This window comes from Ilyonectria robusta, assembly GCF_021365365.1.
Source record: "Ilyonectria robusta strain PMI_751 chromosome Unknown BGZ61scaffold_21, whole genome shotgun sequence".
NCBI classification, from domain to species: domain Eukaryota; kingdom Fungi; phylum Ascomycota; class Sordariomycetes; order Hypocreales; family Nectriaceae; genus Ilyonectria; species Ilyonectria robusta.
This window is the reverse complement of record NW_025764455.1, coordinates 947,732-965,386: the sequence shown is the minus strand read 5'-3', so window position 1 is coordinate 965,386 and position 17,655 is coordinate 947,732. Positions and strand designations below refer to the sequence as shown.

The 17,655-nt window shown below is 47.5% G+C and overlaps 8 protein-coding genes across 8 annotated transcripts; 3 read left to right on the top strand and 5 right to left on the bottom strand.

Annotated features, from left to right (window-relative positions):
• Nucleotides 1-51: 51 nt before the first annotated feature.
• On the bottom strand, nt 52-1,758 carry BGZ61DRAFT_361810 (major facilitator superfamily domain-containing protein; the record flags this gene model as incomplete). Its single annotated transcript, XM_046241298.1, has 6 exons — nt 52-645; nt 696-1,080; nt 1,135-1,255; nt 1,303-1,400; nt 1,449-1,531; nt 1,585-1,758. 6 exons carry the CDS (start codon nt 1,756-1,758, stop codon nt 52-54), a joined length of 1,455 nt encoding a protein of 484 aa, XP_046099823.1.
• Nucleotides 1,759-2,426: 668 nt separating this feature from the next.
• On the top strand, nt 2,427-4,368 carry BGZ61DRAFT_361815 (alkaline-phosphatase-like protein; the record flags this gene model as incomplete). Its single annotated transcript, XM_046241300.1, has 5 exons — nt 2,427-2,558; nt 2,606-3,455; nt 3,502-3,719; nt 3,769-3,939; nt 3,991-4,368. The coding sequence occupies 5 exons, from the start codon at nt 2,427-2,429 to the stop codon at nt 4,366-4,368; spliced, it is 1,749 nt and encodes a 582-aa protein (XP_046099822.1).
• A 222-nt stretch (nt 4,369-4,590) lies between these two features.
• Nucleotides 4,591-5,937, bottom strand: BGZ61DRAFT_361526 (GPCR, PTH11-type; the record flags this gene model as incomplete). Its single annotated transcript, XM_046241275.1, has 3 exons — nt 4,591-5,008; nt 5,057-5,732; nt 5,787-5,937. 3 exons carry the CDS (start codon nt 5,935-5,937, stop codon nt 4,591-4,593), a joined length of 1,245 nt encoding a protein of 414 aa, XP_046099821.1.
• A 2,200-nt stretch (nt 5,938-8,137) lies between these two features.
• Nucleotides 8,138-9,847, top strand: BGZ61DRAFT_555730 (major facilitator superfamily domain-containing protein; the record flags this gene model as incomplete). The annotated part of the gene is made up of 3 exons (XM_046255628.1): nt 8,138-8,298; nt 8,346-8,841; nt 8,901-9,847. The coding sequence occupies 3 exons, from the start codon at nt 8,138-8,140 to the stop codon at nt 9,798-9,800; spliced, it is 1,557 nt and encodes a 518-aa protein (XP_046099820.1). The 3' UTR covers nt 9,801-9,847.
• BGZ61DRAFT_458977 (glutathione s-transferase) lies at nt 9,798-10,666 on the bottom strand. Its single transcript, XM_046246828.1, has one exon. The coding sequence runs from the start codon at nt 10,544-10,546 to the stop codon at nt 9,896-9,898; it is 651 nt and encodes a 216-aa protein (XP_046099819.1). The 5' UTR covers nt 10,547-10,666; the 3' UTR covers nt 9,798-9,895.
• A 260-nt stretch (nt 10,667-10,926) lies between these two features.
• BGZ61DRAFT_361729 (uncharacterized protein) lies at nt 10,927-13,172 on the bottom strand (the record flags this gene model as incomplete). Its single annotated transcript, XM_046241291.1, has 6 exons — nt 10,927-11,427; nt 11,482-12,010; nt 12,060-12,354; nt 12,413-12,603; nt 12,651-13,057; nt 13,116-13,172. 6 exons carry the CDS (start codon nt 13,170-13,172, stop codon nt 10,927-10,929), a joined length of 1,980 nt encoding a protein of 659 aa, XP_046099818.1.
• Nucleotides 13,173-13,586: 414 nt separating this feature from the next.
• BGZ61DRAFT_427966 (uncharacterized protein) lies at nt 13,587-14,408 on the top strand. The gene is made up of 3 exons (XM_046243722.1): nt 13,587-13,760; nt 13,816-13,981; nt 14,034-14,408. The coding sequence occupies exons 1-3, from the start codon at nt 13,666-13,668 to the stop codon at nt 14,238-14,240; spliced, it is 468 nt and encodes a 155-aa protein (XP_046099817.1). The 5' UTR covers nt 13,587-13,665; the 3' UTR covers nt 14,241-14,408.
• Nucleotides 14,409-14,707: 299 nt separating this feature from the next.
• On the bottom strand, nt 14,708-15,733 carry BGZ61DRAFT_362053 (heme-containing dehydratase protein; the record flags this gene model as incomplete). Its single annotated transcript, XM_046241328.1, has 1 exon — nt 14,708-15,733. One exon carries the CDS (start codon nt 15,731-15,733, stop codon nt 14,708-14,710), a length of 1,026 nt encoding a protein of 341 aa, XP_046099816.1.
• Nucleotides 15,734-17,655: the final 1,922 nt, after the last annotated feature.

Here is a 17,655-nt window from a genome sequence, read left to right as displayed (position 1 = left end):
AATGAGTTGGGAAGCATACCATTGGAATAAAAAAGCGCGCTGATATATGCCTTAGATACTAGGTTCCATATTGCCTCTGGCAGCGTTTGAGTATACTCGACGCTGGATGTTACATGTTCGATGATCTTTGATTGTTACTAAATGTGAGACAGTAAAGTGTTGTAGGTAGCTTTTACTCACATCGTCCTTTTTTATCAACCCACTGAGTGAAGTCTGGAGAGAACTCTGAAGAGCATCGTTGATAACAGTAGTGGAAAGGCTGGCGCCGACCAGAACGCCAATGTTTTGAGCAAGAAACCACGTTGTTCCAGCTATGGCAATCTGAGAATGATCCAGGCTAGCTGCGAGATGAATAAATGTAGAAGATTGGATGATGCCCATCCCCACGCCAGGCAAGGATACGAACAAGGCTTGGAACCAATTGGTATTGCCGCGCCAGCTGAGAAGAACGAGAAGGAACCCAACCAAGCCAGTCAGGTTCCCGAAAATTGTCAAGTGTTTGTATTTCTTGAATTTGGTGATGAGCTTGCCACTTAATACCGTTCCCACGGCGTTTCCGATGACGACCGGGACTATTCTAGTGCCAGTAGATGATATTGATTCCCGTCCGACAACTTGAAAGTATATGGGGATTGTGTAGAGAAGCTGTAGGCGATTAGCGAAAAGTCTGCCATCCACAGCTGGTTATTACTGACTCCGAATTGGCCGGCTGATTGAAACCCCACGATCAAATACGAGGTCAGTACATCTCTTTTTGAGACAAGATCCAGAGGCAATATCGGCTCATCTGCATAATGTTTTTCGGTGAGAACAAAAAGCACCAGGAATGTAATGAATACAGCCCCCAGCGACGAAGTAATCAGAACCGAGGCGCCTTTTGTTGCCATGTCCAGTGATATGAGGCCGGTGAGGATAGTGCCAACAAGCGTTATCGCGCCTGCAAAGTCAATCCTCGATAGATTGGATATCTTTTTTCCATCCTCTTCAAGCTGTTGAGATTGGAATTGCCGAGGCTCGGGCAATTTCCACAGGACAAGACCAAGTCCGATGAGGGCGACAGGGAATTGAACGAGAAAACACCTAGCGGATTTAATATAATGACGGAAGCTGGTCAATAAGTAAATTGGCACGTACCAGCGCCAGCCAACACTACCAGAAAGCCATCCACCAATTGGGCCTCCAATAGACCTTGCTGTAGTCGCTGTCAAATTCACATATGCGCGGTACTGTGCAACATGTCGTAGGGGAACAAGGTCTAGAGGGGTTAGTATTGGCCAGCTTGACTGTAAAGCTGTCTCTTACCAGCCACCACAATAGATGTCAGAGCAATCTTCCCGGCGCTACCAATACCACTGATGGCACGCCCAAGAATGATTTGCCAATAAGTTTGACCAACTCCCCTGTCTTTTGTCAGTGTCATTGTTAAGACCAACAATTTGGGAACGTACACAAGTAGACAGCCTAGTCCAAAAACTGTCCAGCAAAAGACTAGACACTTTCTTCTCCCGTAGATATCGCTGACCTTTCCATACTGGGCTCTCATTAGAAAATAAACCACCTATCAAACAGGCTGATATCTGTTACCAGTGGCTGGCTTGCGGACTGAGCCAACGTGTACGCCGTCAACAGCCACGCAGCAGAAGATAGGGCATCAAACTCTGACGCAATATGCTGATTTGTCGCAATTACAACGGATGAAACAACGTTGGACAGAAAAATGCCTGTGGTTGGGCTGATCAGCGAAGACTCGCCATTCATAATTGAAAAATGAGCAATACCTGCGAGTAAGATAGGGAATACCATCCATATCACGATCGCTGATACATCTGCATCATCCTTTCCAGGAACACCTAATTTCAGGCATTAGCCAAGACCTAGTGTATAAATCTTGATTCAACCTTACACGCAGACCTGCCCGGGGCCAGTAGTGGTGCTCCTTCATCCACCTCAGAGTTGGTGTTGGTCGCCTGCAAAGCCATATTATCAATTCAGCTGCATTCACTAGATTTAACTCAGAGAATAATGTTAGAAGATTTGTCTACGGAAAGACGTTGGGTTCTCTACGCGACTCTGCTCGTTCAACATCGCTAGTCCATATCCACCAATGCTTTCATATTGGGACCAAGTATGATCTCCACCACTGGCCAATCATTCTTCGACTGCTATCGCGGTACGTTAAAATGGCTTGCGTAATTACTCGTACGAAAATCAGGTTCGGTATGCATCGGACGTTCGGTCGTCGGCGAATATCGGCCATCGGGGAGCCTATCGGCCGTCGGAAACTACACAAGGAGCTGCATGACCCACATCGGCACGAGCCTAGAATCTCACTCAAGGGCAGTCCCGTCTTATTTCAATGAAGACGTGAATGAAACGGATTAGGCGAACTTGGTTGTGAATTCGAATTCGCATCTGAAAGCCGGAAAATGTTGGCCTCCGTTGCTGCGTTGCTGCTGTTTGGGTCGTCGGCAGTATGCGGGCGACCAAACATTCTCTTCATCCTGACAGATGATCAAGACTTGCATATGGAAAGCGTTGAGCATATGCCATATCTGAAGGTTATTAGGCTCCATCATTTCAGGCTCAATAAGGTTGATTGACGTAGGAATTAATCGTCGACGAGGGTATCACCTACACTCAGCATTATTGTACGGTTGCCTTATGCTGTCCTTCCCGAGCAACTCTGTGGACCGGTAGGGCTGCGCATAATCACAACGTTACCAATGTGTCTCCTCCCCATGGCGGATATCCAAAGGTTGTTACCCAAGGTATCAACGACAATAATCTCTTCCTCTGGATGCAGGAGGCTGGCTTCAACACGTATTACGTCGGCAAGCTTTGGAACTTCCATGCCGTGGATAATTTTGACCGGCCCTATGCACGAGGGTTCAACGGGTCTGACTTCTTACTTGATCCTTATACCTACCAGTATTGGAACGCAAAGATGACGCATAACGGCGAAGAGCCTGTCAGTTACGCGGGGCAGTACTCGACAGACGTCGTTGCTCACAAAGCCATGTCTTGGCTAGAAGAAGCCCTGGAACAAGAAAGTTCCTTCTTTCTCACCGTATCGCCCATTGCGCCTCATTCCAACTGGGTCATTGAACCGGAAAAGGATTTGTCTTATCTTGAAGAGCCAAAAGCTGCGCCCAGACACCAAGATCTGTTCCGAGATTATGTTATACCCAGGGACGAGAGCTTCAACACGGCGGTTGACGGAGGAGCCAGTTGGATCAGGGATCTTCCGCCACTGAATGAGTCTGTGCTTGCATATAATGATCACTATCAACGACAGAGACTAAGGTCGCTTCAATCGGTAGACGAAATGGTGTCAGAACTGGTCAGGAAACTTGAAGAGGCTGGGCAGCTTGACAACACCTACATCTTTTACACGACAGATAACGGGTATCACATTAGTCAACATCGGATGAATCCAGGTAAAGAGTGCGGATATGGTACGTCTTGATGACCCTTGGACATGTCGTTGAGTGCTAATGTTAGATGCAGATACTGACATCCACATCCCGTTCTTTGCACGGGGACCAGGTATTCCCCGAGGAGGAGTTGTTAATGCTGTCACAACACATACCGATGTCAGCTCAACCTTACTTGAGATTGCTGGTATCAAAAAGGAGCTTGATGGAATCGCCATGCCGTTACAGGTAGTGGGCGATGATATCGACAGGTATGAACATGCCAGTATTGAGTACTGGGGTCCGGTAAGACAGCTCACTCTTTTCATATACGCATGTGCTCACCAGTTCCCAGGCCGTTCCAGAAGGGATCTATGGAGGTCGTGGAGATAAAAATAGGGAGGCCGGTGTTTGGCATAACTACTACCGCAATAATACATACAAGGGACTGAGAATAGTCTCGGAGGAGTACAGTATCTACTACTCTGTATGGTGCACCAACGAAACAGAGTTCTTCGATCTCAAGGTACGCAAACATGATGAACTGTGCGCAAGCAGTGAGCTGATCATCTTCGAGGCCGATCAATATCAGGTGCAGAATCTTGCAGCTCCCGGAAGCAATCCCTCGGCATATCAAATCGCGGGACGGCCACTCGATCAGATCCTCACTCGATTAAACGCATTAATCATGGTGCTGAAGACCTGCAAAGATCGGGTTTGCACTTATCCGTGGGAGTCATTACATCCTGATGGCAGTGTTCAGAGTCTGAAACAGTCCTTGAATGGGAGATTTGACGAATTTTATTCCAACCAACCCCAGATGTGGTTTTCTGATTGTTCACTCGGGTACTTTATGGAAGCGGAAAACCAGGACCCAGTGAGGGCTTTTGAGACGACGCCGAAGCTGCAAAAACAGGGGTTTGACTGGGTTAATCACTGGCATCACTTTACGTAAATACCTAGGTACGAGTAGTCATTCTTCTAGGTTATCTAGTCTGATTGGCAATGTGGCGGTGTCTTTTCGGGCTTGAAGTTTGTTAGCTCGTACTAATTATGTTTCCAATAAACTTCTTTCGCTCGCTCCTTTACATCTATCCTACAAATGATTCAGTGGTGTATTCTTTATAAAATTGGGACTCGAGTCCGTTTGTTACAAGAGACAATGTGGCCTCGCTGACTACAGAGACCTCGAGCCTCTGACTTCAATATCCATCTCAACCAATTCAGTATCATCATTCTCAATATGATCCAGACCTGGTGGCTCTCGGCAAATGGCTGCTTGCGATCCCTTTCGACTATAGTCCACCTCCACAATCGCGATGTGTCTAGCTCCGGAATGCCTAATTCCACTCTCCATCATTGCAGAGGGGTTTCTTCTGTCGTAGCTGGATGAATACCTCTCGGCAGTGCTTTGGAGCCTGGGGAATAGCCGATGGATGAACAGTCGGAATGAGGGCATGCAGGTGCAGATGATTCCGACATTTATCTCAACCTGTGACCATATGGTCACCTCAACATATTCCCAGGTTGGGTTTCGTGAATGAGCTCCGAACTTGACTAAAGAACCAAGACGAAGGATACTCACAACAGTGACACTGAATTCAATTAGCATTTCCTTCGCAAAGTGGAGGTGAAAGCCGTACAAGCTGCCAATAAAGAACATGGCACCAGCGCCAATCTTCCTTTGCCAGCTCAAATTCAGAGATCTGATTTGTACCAACGGGATTGCAAGCATCCATAGATCCAGTGCAATACTGATACAAGCGTTAGAATAACCGATCGCGGTCAGGTTCAGACAGGTTCCTTCGTGTTCATTATCCCACATTTTCCAGAAGTAGCTGATGGGTCGGCACTGAACGAAGGTGGTGATAACCACGAAGATAATACCGAATAGCGAGTTGATGATGATGGTGCCCCACAGCGTCCGTTGGATCGAGGCGGCCGGGAAGATGCGTAGATACAAAAAGAGCATGGCGAGCTTAAGAATGGTAATCTCAGTAAAATAGAGAATTTCCAAGATCAGAAAGTATTTGCCGAAATCATATAGCTGGTCGAATGTCAAGGTCCATATATCTCGGCCTAGGCCGTTGGCCGAGACACCGCAAATGGCAATGGCTGTTAGCGGGATACTGATAATGGATGCTAGTAAAGCGAACCAGTCGTCGAGGCGTAGTTCAAGCTTCGCGTAGATCTTGAATGCGAATCTCTGGACAATGAATAAACCAGAAATTATCACCACCACCACACTAAAGGTATCGTACTGGACGGAACGTTGACGAATAGGCTCGCCGCAATACTCCATCGTTGCGTTCTTGGTAGCTGAGGGTCAAATTTGAGTCACAAAGACACCCAAGGTCCGAATCAGGAACCTACTGAGAGCATTTTTTACAGTGCAATTCTCCGAGACGCAAATGCCTACGGCCGATTGAAGCGACTCGTCCGCACAGACACATGTCTGGTTCGTAGCTAAGCAAGTTGAATTGACAATGGCGGTCGAGAGACACCCAAGCTTCAAAGATAACATCAGTTTGACGACCATCCGCCCGTAAGATGGAAAGACTAAACATACAACACAGTCGGGAAGCTGGTCGAGAATAGAGAGTGACCCAGCCTCACACCGGGCCCCTGGAAATTCCAGATAGAAGGCGACGAAGATGGCCCATGGCATCGATAGACGTCGCATCTTTTTGGATTGGTGTTAACGTAGACGAGGGGCCAGGCGTGATTTATTGGCCATTTCATTGACGCAGAAGTATGGAGTGGGAATCTCCATATGAGTGCCCCTAGAGGGACGGGGCGGAGCTTATATGAGCATCGATCATAGTACGGTAGAGACACTTGGCCATCTAGCTTCGAGACCAGGGCATAGGGTTCCAACCAATCCGTACACTCTCAACGCGTTTAGCTCGTCTCACAGCTCGACGCCTTTGAACGCCGTGGATCGTACTCGATGCTCCGGATGCAATGTCTCTAGCCGAATCCAGCTAATCGGGCACCACTTCCGGCAGCTCGGCCCAGGTGTGTGGAGACCATTGGCAAGTCGGAGCGGAAACCAGCCTGGATCTTTGGCTCTTGCAAATGACAGCCTGACGATACACAAGCCGATTGTGGCTGAAGTTTGACTGGAGCTTGTACTGTACAAAGCTTGGTGGATGATTCTTTGGCCTCCCAAGCCCAGCCGTGGATCAGTGATCACTATGCTGGAGCTAGCGAATTCTCTAATGGGTTATATCAACGATTCAACGCGTAGAATCGTCAAAATGTGCCTCTATATAGTTACAGAGCGAGGATGCACAAGCCCCCTTTGACATTATGCTCATGAACAAATACTTCCGGTATCAATGTCCATCTCTGAGAAAAGGTTAGTCGAAATTGCAACAATTGGCGGGGTCTGCATTCCAGTGGCTGCTAGCAACGTACGATCTTCAACGCCTCTGAGCCCCAGACCCACCAACCAGCCATCATACATTCCTATCCGCTCTAGGCCTTTCTAAGGAACTAATGTAAGTAGTGGATATTTTTCTCCATTGTGAGAGCTCGGATTGGGCCTCATGAGGTGATCAATCCTCAGCCAGGGTTGGAAAAGTTGTGCTGAATGGAGAACTTGACATCTAATCGCTCACAGAATACCTCAATCCGCATCTTATATCAAGATCCCTTTCTTTAGGAATTCCAGCATGAACACGAGGGTCATTCTCAACTGTATGAGCTTCTCAAACTGCAAACAAACATCCTGTTAACGGAAATATGAAATGCGCGGCAGCCCACTCGTACGCCATTTGTCATGTTAGCCTAGAATATTAATACTTCAAGGCCCCATGCCACTTCACATCGATAAGTTGGACGAAAAGGCTCTTTTAAGACACTAGATGCCACCATAATACTCGTGAACATGTTTGGAATAAATTTGCTGAAATTTACTTGCTTCCTGCTTGGTCGCCGCCTCAGCCACAAAATCATGTGCACGTCCCGGGTTGACTCAGTGGCCAGTATAGGGTAGGCTTGGGACGTAGAGTGGAGTGAATCAAGATGTCGGACAAGATGTCGGATAAGCAATGTAAGTCTTAGTCTATTGAACAAGCGTACTGAAAGTCAAGGAGCATAGAACTCTAGTCTCGTGTACATTGAGTTGTTCAAGTAGGGTGCGCTTCAGGCTAGATCGTGAGCCATTAATAATCACAGAGATCCCTGCAAAGTGGCTAATCAAGCCGAAGAGGTGATCTTTTTGAGGTGGGTTGGTGAATGAAGTGATACTCTCTCTTCGGCGAGTGCATTAAAGTGAAGGATATCCATATTACAGATAGATTCAGGTTTAAGATGTGCAGTTGTAATACATATACCGCCTAATAAAGTGTTGCGTGCATGCTAAGGAATGACGCTACTTGGCATTGCACCATCCACTAGCAAGTTGATGCAACCGAAAGCCCCTGTATCGGCCATCGGAAAAACCTCCATCTCTTCCCGACCTCCGAAAGCACCTCTCGCCGAATGCGAGGAATTGATCATAGCAACTAATTGGATGGAGCGTAGGCTTTGAGAATTGCACCATCTGCCTAGCATATGGGCTCAATTGGCTCCACGTGCCCATACATACATCACTTACAGGAGCCTCGAGATGGCAGAAATAATCCTGAAGGCCCTCTATAAGTGGTGTGTCCTCGTAATCGCCTTTGCTCTGGCTTTATCAACTTGATTCTTACTATTTACAAAGCAGCACTCTTACAATGGAAGCCTTGGTCCGTCGTGACCCGGCCATTGAGATCAGTCCTGATATTGAACCTGCCTCTATCAGTTCGTTGGAGAAGGCGACTCGAGAGAAATCAACCACCCAACCCCTGATCATATCAGACTGGTCACACGACGCAGAGGTCAAACTCAGAAGAAAGTAAATAATTCCAAGCCTCTTACCCCGTAAATATCTCACAGCAGTAGGGTTGACTTCATTATCCTTCCTTTCCTCATGCTGGGTCTTTTCGCACTTCAGCTAGATAAAGGCAACGTCGCATACGCCCTCACGACCAGCTTCACGGACGACCTCGGCATCGACAAAAACAAGGTCAACTATGGAAACCAGCTTATGCTTGCTGCAATCGTGATATTTGAAATCCCCTTCAACTTGATCCTGTCAAGAGTTGGCCCCGCCAAATGGTTGACAATCCAAATCTTTGCATGGGGCACCATCGCAACGGCACAAACAGCGATTCATAACTTATCCGGGTTCTATGCCACCCGATTTATGCTGGGTATGTGGGAGGCTGGATACCTCGCTGCGTCCTTGACTATACTTGCTTCCTTCTATACTCGAAAAGAAATGGCTATGAGGGTGACGCTTGTTTACATTGGCAATTACTTCTCGGCGGGGATGGGCGGTTTGATTGCGGGGGCAATTTTTCATATCCCAGAATCTACTGGATTAAAGTCATGGCAGGTAAGTTGCTTGATTCGTTGATAAATTGGTGGCACGTTAACTTATCTTTTCCACGGTAGTGGTTGTTCCTCATCGATGGGTTATTCACACTTGTCGTTGGCGTATTCTTCATCCTCTTCATGCCCCGATCCACGAAAAATACTGTTCCACTATGTGGCCTCAAGCAACTCGATTTCTTCACTGAAGAAGAACGCCACATCCTGAACAATCGGGTGGTTCTCGACGACCCACGAAAGGTCGTTGACCTCTCTGGTATCGGTTTTAAAAGAGTATTTCGAATCCTTTCTGCTAGCCCTCGAGTATGGGGCCATTTCGCCATCAACCTCATCACGCTCACTCCAAAGGGAGGACTTGGAACTTACGCGCCAACAATCATCAAGAATATGGGCTTCAGTTCGATCACTGCCAGCAATTTGTCGTCTGTCAACAACTTTGGAGTGTGCATTTTGGCAATTCTGGTCGCATGGATCAGCGACAAAACCTCTTCTAGGGGGCCGCTCTGTCTTCTATGTGGCGTATACTCTCTAATATTTTCAGGAGTACAGTACGCCATTGTCCGTAGTCACGACGTTTGGCTCAAGTACGCTATTTTAACCGTCTTCACCTCGGGGACGGCGGTATCTCAGGGCATCAATGACGCCTGGTTCAGTGTCAACACTGCAGATGCACAGGAGAGATGCATTGGACTCGCCCTAGCGGTTGCGGGCTCCAATCTTGGGGGTCTCTCTGGGCAGAACATATTTGTCAAAAGTGATGCACCATACTACTACAACGGCTTCCTCAAGATCTTGTGTATCTACGCTGGAAGTATTGTCTTGATTGCGCTCATGATAGTTTATTATTGGAACGACAATAGGGTGATGGAAAAGACAACTCAGGGAGGTGAAGTTGTCACCAGCGAAGGTGTTGAAGTGGTGGAGGCCAATATCGGCGTATCAAAGGTTAGGAATCAACTGTGAGCGTGGCGGCCATATATCTTTGGAGTAGAATCTTATGTGCATATTACTCTAAACTTTCTCTTATCATCACAATCGGTTGCTATTTTGATGCCGTATCAGTCTTTAGTCGGAGGATCGGGCCCCAGAAGCAGCTCCATGTTGGGATCCGCCTTTGCCATGGCTTTCCGATACCCTGCCCTCTCCCCAATGCGTTGGAGGTATTTGACAATGTTTCCGTATTCTCGGAGACTATACGGATAAAAGTGCCGGATGGTCGTGAGTGAAAATACAAGAATCACATCCGCAGCCGTAAACTCTGTCCCGGCAAGCCACGTATTGTCGCGCACCCTTTCGTCCAGGAACCCCAAAGCACTGCTATAACGATCCGTTATGAGCTTTGCTATCGCGGGATTGTTACTCGAGCTCCCTGACAAAGCTCGAAGCAGGGCAGGCTGAAAGCTGCCGTCTACCCAATGCCACCAGTAGAGGAAGTCGGCGTAATCCGGGTGTGTGGGCTTCAGGAATAGCCTGCCATTTCCGTATTTGTGGCAGATGTATTCGATACATGCGCAGCTCTCGGCCAGAGTCACATTGCCGTCCTGGATGACTGGCGCGGCTCCCATGGGATGGAGGGCTTTGTACTCAGGCGGAGCTAGAATAGGTGCCCGCGTATATGTCTTGAGCTCGTAGTCAATCCCTAGCTCTTCGCAAAGCCAGGGGATACGCTCTGACTGGGAGACGTGTAGGTGGTGGACAATAAGGGTCATTATTGCGGTTGGAGATGGAGGGTTCGTAAGGATGGTGTGTTGGGAGAAGCAGTTTTGCAAGAGATGAACTAGGGTTGATCTAATTCATCCGGCTATGGAAGCTCAAGAGAAAGAAACAGGTCCTAGTTCCAATACTTAAATAACCTCCAACCGGTATCATGACAGAGACTAGCCTTATAAATCCTCGGGCGATCAATGCTAAAGTGGAGTAGCTTAAGTGGAGTTTTCCGGTTCATTGACGACCCGGCCACATTGCTATCTCCGCCGTAGCCAATCCTGTCATTTTCCGAGGCGGGAAAACCATCGTCATCAGTTGAACACTGCCCCATCACGGCGTGATAATGCTCCGTGCCTCGGTCTGGATGTGATCTCCACCCGTATTAGCTCTGATTTACCTCCAGAGCATCGTCCCACCCCTCCATCTCGAGATAATCAAGGCTCAATAGGTTTGTGTCAAATCCTGCAAGATCTGGAATTTCGCCGTTGGGGAAGAGATTGAGCATCTCCGGGTCTAGGAACGAGTTGAATACGTCCAGAGTCGGGCCCTCGTCAGTAAGAAAATTCAGCTGAGGAAGAATAGACGGTGTCTCCTGTTGAAGTTGCTCCTGCGATGTCTGTTGTGGCTCTCTTTGCTCCAGAGGCGGAGGCAGCGGAATGTCGCTGCCTTCTTCTAGCCCGAGATCGTTTGTCTCTTCTCCCGGTATCACGTAGCCATCTCCTTTGGACCGTAAAATGCCGGTAAATTCCAGGATTGAAGTTCGCGCATGTGCAGCATTGATTTTAAAATTCGTTAATTTCGATGGGTCGAGATGCTTGGGCTCACGCTCAAGAATGGTCGGGCCTCTATGGTGAATATTGTACAGGCAACGAACATGAACTTGCTAAATAGAAAGCGTCAGCGAATCTCACTCTTACCCGTTGCTTGAGTTATTTACCAGTAATGCAGCGAACTTCCAATAATGCGCCATCGTATGTATCATCCTCACATTTGCTTTGACATTAGCATGTGCCCGCTCTCTGATCTTCAGATCGAGGCACCACATAAACGGAATCTGGATCGCACACCCGCAATACGCCGCATATGCGACGAAACTCGGCATTGCACTGAGTCGCGGGTACGTTGATAAGACCCCATCGATCAATTCAGAGACTCTGCACGCGTGATCGAAAGCTAGCTGGGCTGACAATTGTCGAGCCGTGGACCAGCTATCATCACCTGGGCTCCAACAGAACAATGGTACAATGGACGCATGGAGGGCGCACAGAGATTGATGATATACCAGATTGGCTAGCAATATTCTGGGAAGTGCATCATGCGGCACTGCTGCGATATTTGAAGAGTTCAACTTGAGGGCAGGCTGCACTTTCCGCCACCAATCTGATATCTTTTCGTCAAGTGCATGGATGTCTGTTAGCTTGGCGTTGAAGCTAGAGTCGGATTTGATTGAAGAGACCACAGATGACCTATAGACGATCAGTATCGACAGCGCACATCTCACATCGCGCTCCTCACCAAAATGTTAGGCCCCTAATTAATTCGCCAAAGATTCCTCCATTCCTTTGACCAGATTTCAATGACACACTGGGGCATCTGGAGATTCCAGCCTCAAAATCTTCTTCGGTCCATGGCAATGGCAAATTTTCCATGTTGGCAATTGGTTCGAAAAGCGTCAATCTTTCGGAGCTGTAACAGTGCATGAGATAACAAGCCCAGAAACGGCGGCGGCGTATCTCGGATTCCAATGAACTTTCATGGCTTGGTACTCTAGACCCGAGGCCGATGATGTTTAGAAGTTGGTATGCATTTCCTACGCCCATATCAGCTTAGACTCGGACACTTTATACCTTGGAGTCGAATTCGTTTACCTTTGTGGAGTTGGCTTATTCTCCATGAACCCTGGCTGTGCCAAAACAGAGCTAGATTACTGAATGTGACGATATTTTCCTCATGAAGATCTTCAGCCTCTTGGAACACGAGACTCCCTGCTTTTTTTGCCCATTTAATCATGGATCCATTTTCCTTGAAGGTGGGTTGACCAGTATTATCTCGGTAAAAACTAAACAACATCAGCCGTGTCCGGGATAATCGTCTATGGACTTTTACTTGGCTCCCCATGCACAAACACTCAAAACGACGTGGTGACGAGCCGTGCCAGCTGCAAGTGATTCGAGAAAGATATTCCTGGGGAGGAAAAATCCGGCATTGTACATGTTCTCAAAGTACGCCTCGGCAAGTGTTAATACTAGTTGCTTTGGTATTCCCAGATCCAAGCCTTCTTGTGGGTAATCTAGCAGTATGCTAGGCGCAGAGACAATATGTCGTTCGGCTTGCAACGTCGCGTTGCTGACTGCATGTCTTCTTTCTGGGCCTGTTACAGGCGTTAATGAAGAATTTGCGGGCTTTCTTTGCAATGATCCCCTGGGTATAGTGGATAACGTGCCATCGTAGCTGCAAGTGTGTCTTAGCCTTATACATCGCTTGCAGCTTGGCCGCTCTCCTGAACAGCGTATCTGGTAATATGAGCGAACATGCCTAATCAAGTTGCAAATAGAGTGGGATTCGATTTACCTTCTGGGATTTGCATATGCTGCATGCCTTTCTTGGCCGGCCAGAAGTGGCTCTCATGATTAGTACAATGAGCAATTGAAAAATATTTTTGCAATTCTTAGCGAACATGCAGACTAATTCATGCCATTGTCAAATGCGCATCTCTGCTGGTGCAATTCATGATGTCAGGCTCAGGAAGAAGTTAGAACCGGAAGTTGGACGCATCTTTTTGAGATCGGAGAATACATAATCCGGATCGAGACAATTACTTGAGAGTAGCAGTCGGATACCGCGGAGATTTATCGTATAGGGTAAGCTTATGCTATGTGTAATAACCACGTCATTTTGTGGTGAAGTTTGGAATCCTTCAGGTCGTTGTCGATTTGTCATTGGTTAAACAATAGGTGGGGTTCATCATGGAAAGGGCGTGGCGTTGCTGATATATAGTTCGTCCTCCCATCTGATAAATGTGAATGACTCTTTCATTATTAGTCTACTCTTCAGATTGATTTGCTTTGATCAAAATATTCCACGCAATTATCTACCATCACCAGCGACCGCCACTTTCATCATGGCAACCGAACAAGGAAAGCCACCGTATCCACCGTTTACCTTGGAATCGGCCAGAGTCAAGGTCAAGGCTGCTCAAGATGCGTGGAATACCATGTGAGTTGCTTCATTCACGAGAATAAGAAACGCCCAATCTAACCAACATACCTAGGAACCCTGAAGTTATTCAAATGGCGTATACGCCTGATTCTATCTGGCGCAATCGGGATCAGTTCCTTCAGGGTCGCGCTGCCATCAAAACCTTTCTGACTAAAAAGTGGGAGAAAGAGAAGAACTATCGACTGCGGAAGGAGCTGTTTGCATTTACAGACAATAAAGTATTTTGCCAAAACCGATCTTCGACATCGACAGCTGCTAACACCGGGCTAGATTGCAGTTCAATTCTGGTATGAATGGCAGGACAGTGCTGGGCAATGGTGGCGTACCTACGGACTCGAGGATTGGACATTTGCAGAGAATGGGCTGATGAGGAAGAGACAGATGAGTGGAAATGACGTCAAGATTGGAGATACTGAGAGGTGGTTCAAAGAAGGAATTGATGTCAATGAGGTGGCCATTTCGGAGGAGCATTGGTAAATGTCCATTGATTATCTTGCTTTTTCGAGCATTCGATACCTCGCTACTTATTCCTTCATTTTTGTCATCTCGCTAATGCAGGTTGTTTATTACAACACTTGTGACTTACCTATCGACTGTAGATGCCATGGGAGGCTGATGCCGTTTCAACGGTCATGGATTACGACAGAGACAAGTCGTGGCTGTGACTGTTTAGCATATCATGGCATCTCCTTCGATAAAGTGGGATAGAGAGCCATTGAGTCAGGGCATGTCAACGACTCGGATCAATCGCGGTGCTAAAGGCGGCACAGCTTACTCGTGACGCAGTGAGAGTGGTGGAGATATGTGTGATCTTGGGTAAGAAATTGGCGAGAATGAGATACGGGCTGGGGAGAAAGTTAAGAGTAATAGGGTGCATATGAGATGGACTTAAAGAGGATACGGAGATAAGTCGTTAATTGCAACACGTTCTCGTAAAGAAGAACTCAAACGTCATTGACGCAGTCAAAAGCTCCACTCCCTTCATATGCCATAAAACCGGTCCCTTCAACACACCCCACATACTCTGCTTGCATCTCGTTCCCCTTCAAGACGCTTGTCTCTACCCACAAAGTCAACAACCCGCTGCCCATGGGCCCAGCTGGACAATACGACTGCATGAAGCTCTCGCGTAGCTTAACATGGCCCTTGTTCACCCGTCCAATCTTTTCCATGTACCTCAGATCCAGGAAATAGAATAATTGAATCTTTCTGTTGAAGTTGAGTGCAGCGGGTTCGGCCGAGCGGTACACCCCAGACGACTCCGAATAGCATACCCTTGTGTCTAGGATTCCAGTAGACGCTCCAGTCTTTGTTAAGTCGCCGATCCAATTCGTTACCAGGCCGTCAAAATTCTCAAACCAATGAGCCTTCTCATTGTCCGTAATACGCGTATGATCCTGTCCCTCTAGAACAAAGCACAGGTTGTCTGGGAACCCAGTTATTTTCGTCCTCCCGAGGCGAATGCCATCTCCAAGGTCTGACTTCTGGGCCGGAAATTCTTCAAGGGGGGTTTTCAACCTTTCTTGGGGCGTTGCCTCCTTAAGACGGTCTCGATAGCAGCCCCAGTATCCAGTCTTGTCGGAATAGGGCACCAATTTGGCCACAGAAGAAAGGCCGTTTATGGTTGTGTTGTTAGTGCCAAACTGGGTCCGTCGTCCTGGCACAGCTAAGATTTCGCGCCACATTCCCGCGTCTGCTGCTAGGGAGCCCCAGAATTCAGTAATCTGGGGGCTCGTCCACCAGATGTTATAGGCATCTACTGATGGCCAATACGCTAGCCAGATCCTGGTTGAATGACCTTTTGGGGCATCTTGGGTGAGTCGATCGATATAGGGTGGGTGGTTGTCGATGAGCTTGTTGAAGGTCTCGGTTAGGGATAACTGAGGCTCTACAAGCTCAACTCCAGGGTATTGGATGCCAAAGATCGCATAAACAATGGAAGTATCCTCTTCAATGTCGACGCCCCACATGGTGAGAGACTGAGTGTAATGGAGGGGGATAGTGTGGATAAAAGATGTATTGAATGATAATCGTATTTACCTTCTCTCTCATTGGGGTCTCACGGCGCCTTTTATCGACGGATTCTTTTAGTCACAGCGCCACACAAGAGTCTATAATGCGGAGAACAACGCTCCGCCATGATATCGTTGATACGGTGCGAGGAGGCATCGGAATCAACGGAACACGGAACTTGGTGTTTAGCTTCAGACTAGGGATAATTCGACCACACAGAGCGGACAATCACCCCGCACTACGCTAAGGGGTATTCGACTCCCGGATAAGGGGTATTCAACTCCCGGATAAGCGACTGAAAGTTGCGGGATGCTTAGCTCCGCAAGATATGAAGCCACAGCGATGAGGGGGTGGACTTGTCTCGACAGTATGTGACGTATGTCTTCCGAGGTCATCTAACGGGTAAATGAGTACCTCCACACAATATTTTGAACCAGACTAGCGCCAAGTGAGACGAATCCAAGGGGATCTAGGCGTGATTGTCAGCATACGTTTGGCATTAGTGGGTGGAAATGGTCATGTGTGAGGAAAGCCATGATATTGTTCTTACCTAGTGAGTGCACCCCCTCACTCTTGGGGTCAGTCTTGTACCTAGATGAAGGCCATCGCGATGGCTTAAAAAGTCTTGGACTGACCTCAACCTTGCGACAGTCTTGGGAAGCCTCGCCGGGTTTGAGTTTGGCTAGCTACAGAGCTGAATGAAGAAAAGGCTAATCCTGAGTCTGGGCCTTTGGCGATAGACGCCTCTGACGTAACAGCAAGCTGGGGTGATACTGACATGCGACGCTACGTTAAGAACTATTGGGGCTTGTACACTCAACAATGAATGAACATACAGTTGGCCTTGATGTAAATACTGTGGCCTTTTGAGTAACAGAAGGTGCAACAAAATTGACAATCAAATCTTGCAAAAATAACCAATGACTGGGAAGAACTGCTATTGAACCGGGGAAATGTATCTTTAGCCCGAAATAGAAAACATATCTTGAGTACCTGCGGGTCCTCAATCGACTCTCGGTGCTTTGAATTGGAACTTGGACTATGATAAACTTCAAAACAGACTTCGGGCATGTCTGGTAATGAGGCCTTAGGCCGGGAACATAATAACTATAGTGATACGTCGTTTTGTACGCCATTGGCTTACTTCAGCATATTGGTGTAACAAGGCTGAAAGGTTAGCCAGCCACGGAGTCTCGCCCCAATCCTTTCGCGCAATGAAGAAGGGTGTCTCATGATCCACCCCTTTTGGTCGGTGTCCCTCGGTCTTGGCACTCATTCGGCGTCAATCAGCATCTGTCTTTGACGACATTTGTCGAAGCATATGAACAAACCGGCCGCTTCGTTCATTGCCTCACCTACTGATGGAAGTCTATGATCCTAAATAATGCCTTGAGGACACAATGATTCGGCAATGTTCTTGCCCCTTAACAACACCGCCAGAGTGAATATCGACGCTATATGAGTCGTAGAATCGTTGCAAAGTCCTATATAATAGCTGGCAGCTTCTTGCAGAAGACCGGGTACGCCTTGCCGTAGATTTTGTGTGCATGACAGACGTCGTTGACTTAAGGATGATCCCTGTGAATCTCAGAGTGAACGAAGAAGCCTGTAGCATTTACCGCTTGGTTTCCGTAATCTCGGCTTCTTCGTTGATATAGACAAGATCCGAGAAGTCAATTTCAGTAAAATTCATTGCATTCATAGGTGCAAATTAGTACGGTGTAGCAAACTGATAGCATGCAGATAAAGGAGGGAGAGCATGTTGTAACTATCGTATCTCTCCCTTTCTCGTTGCTTTTCTACACTACGCTCTTTCATCGGCACAAGCGTCAACTCTCAAGATGCTTCCTCTGTACTCTCCTTGCCGCGTTAGCTAGAA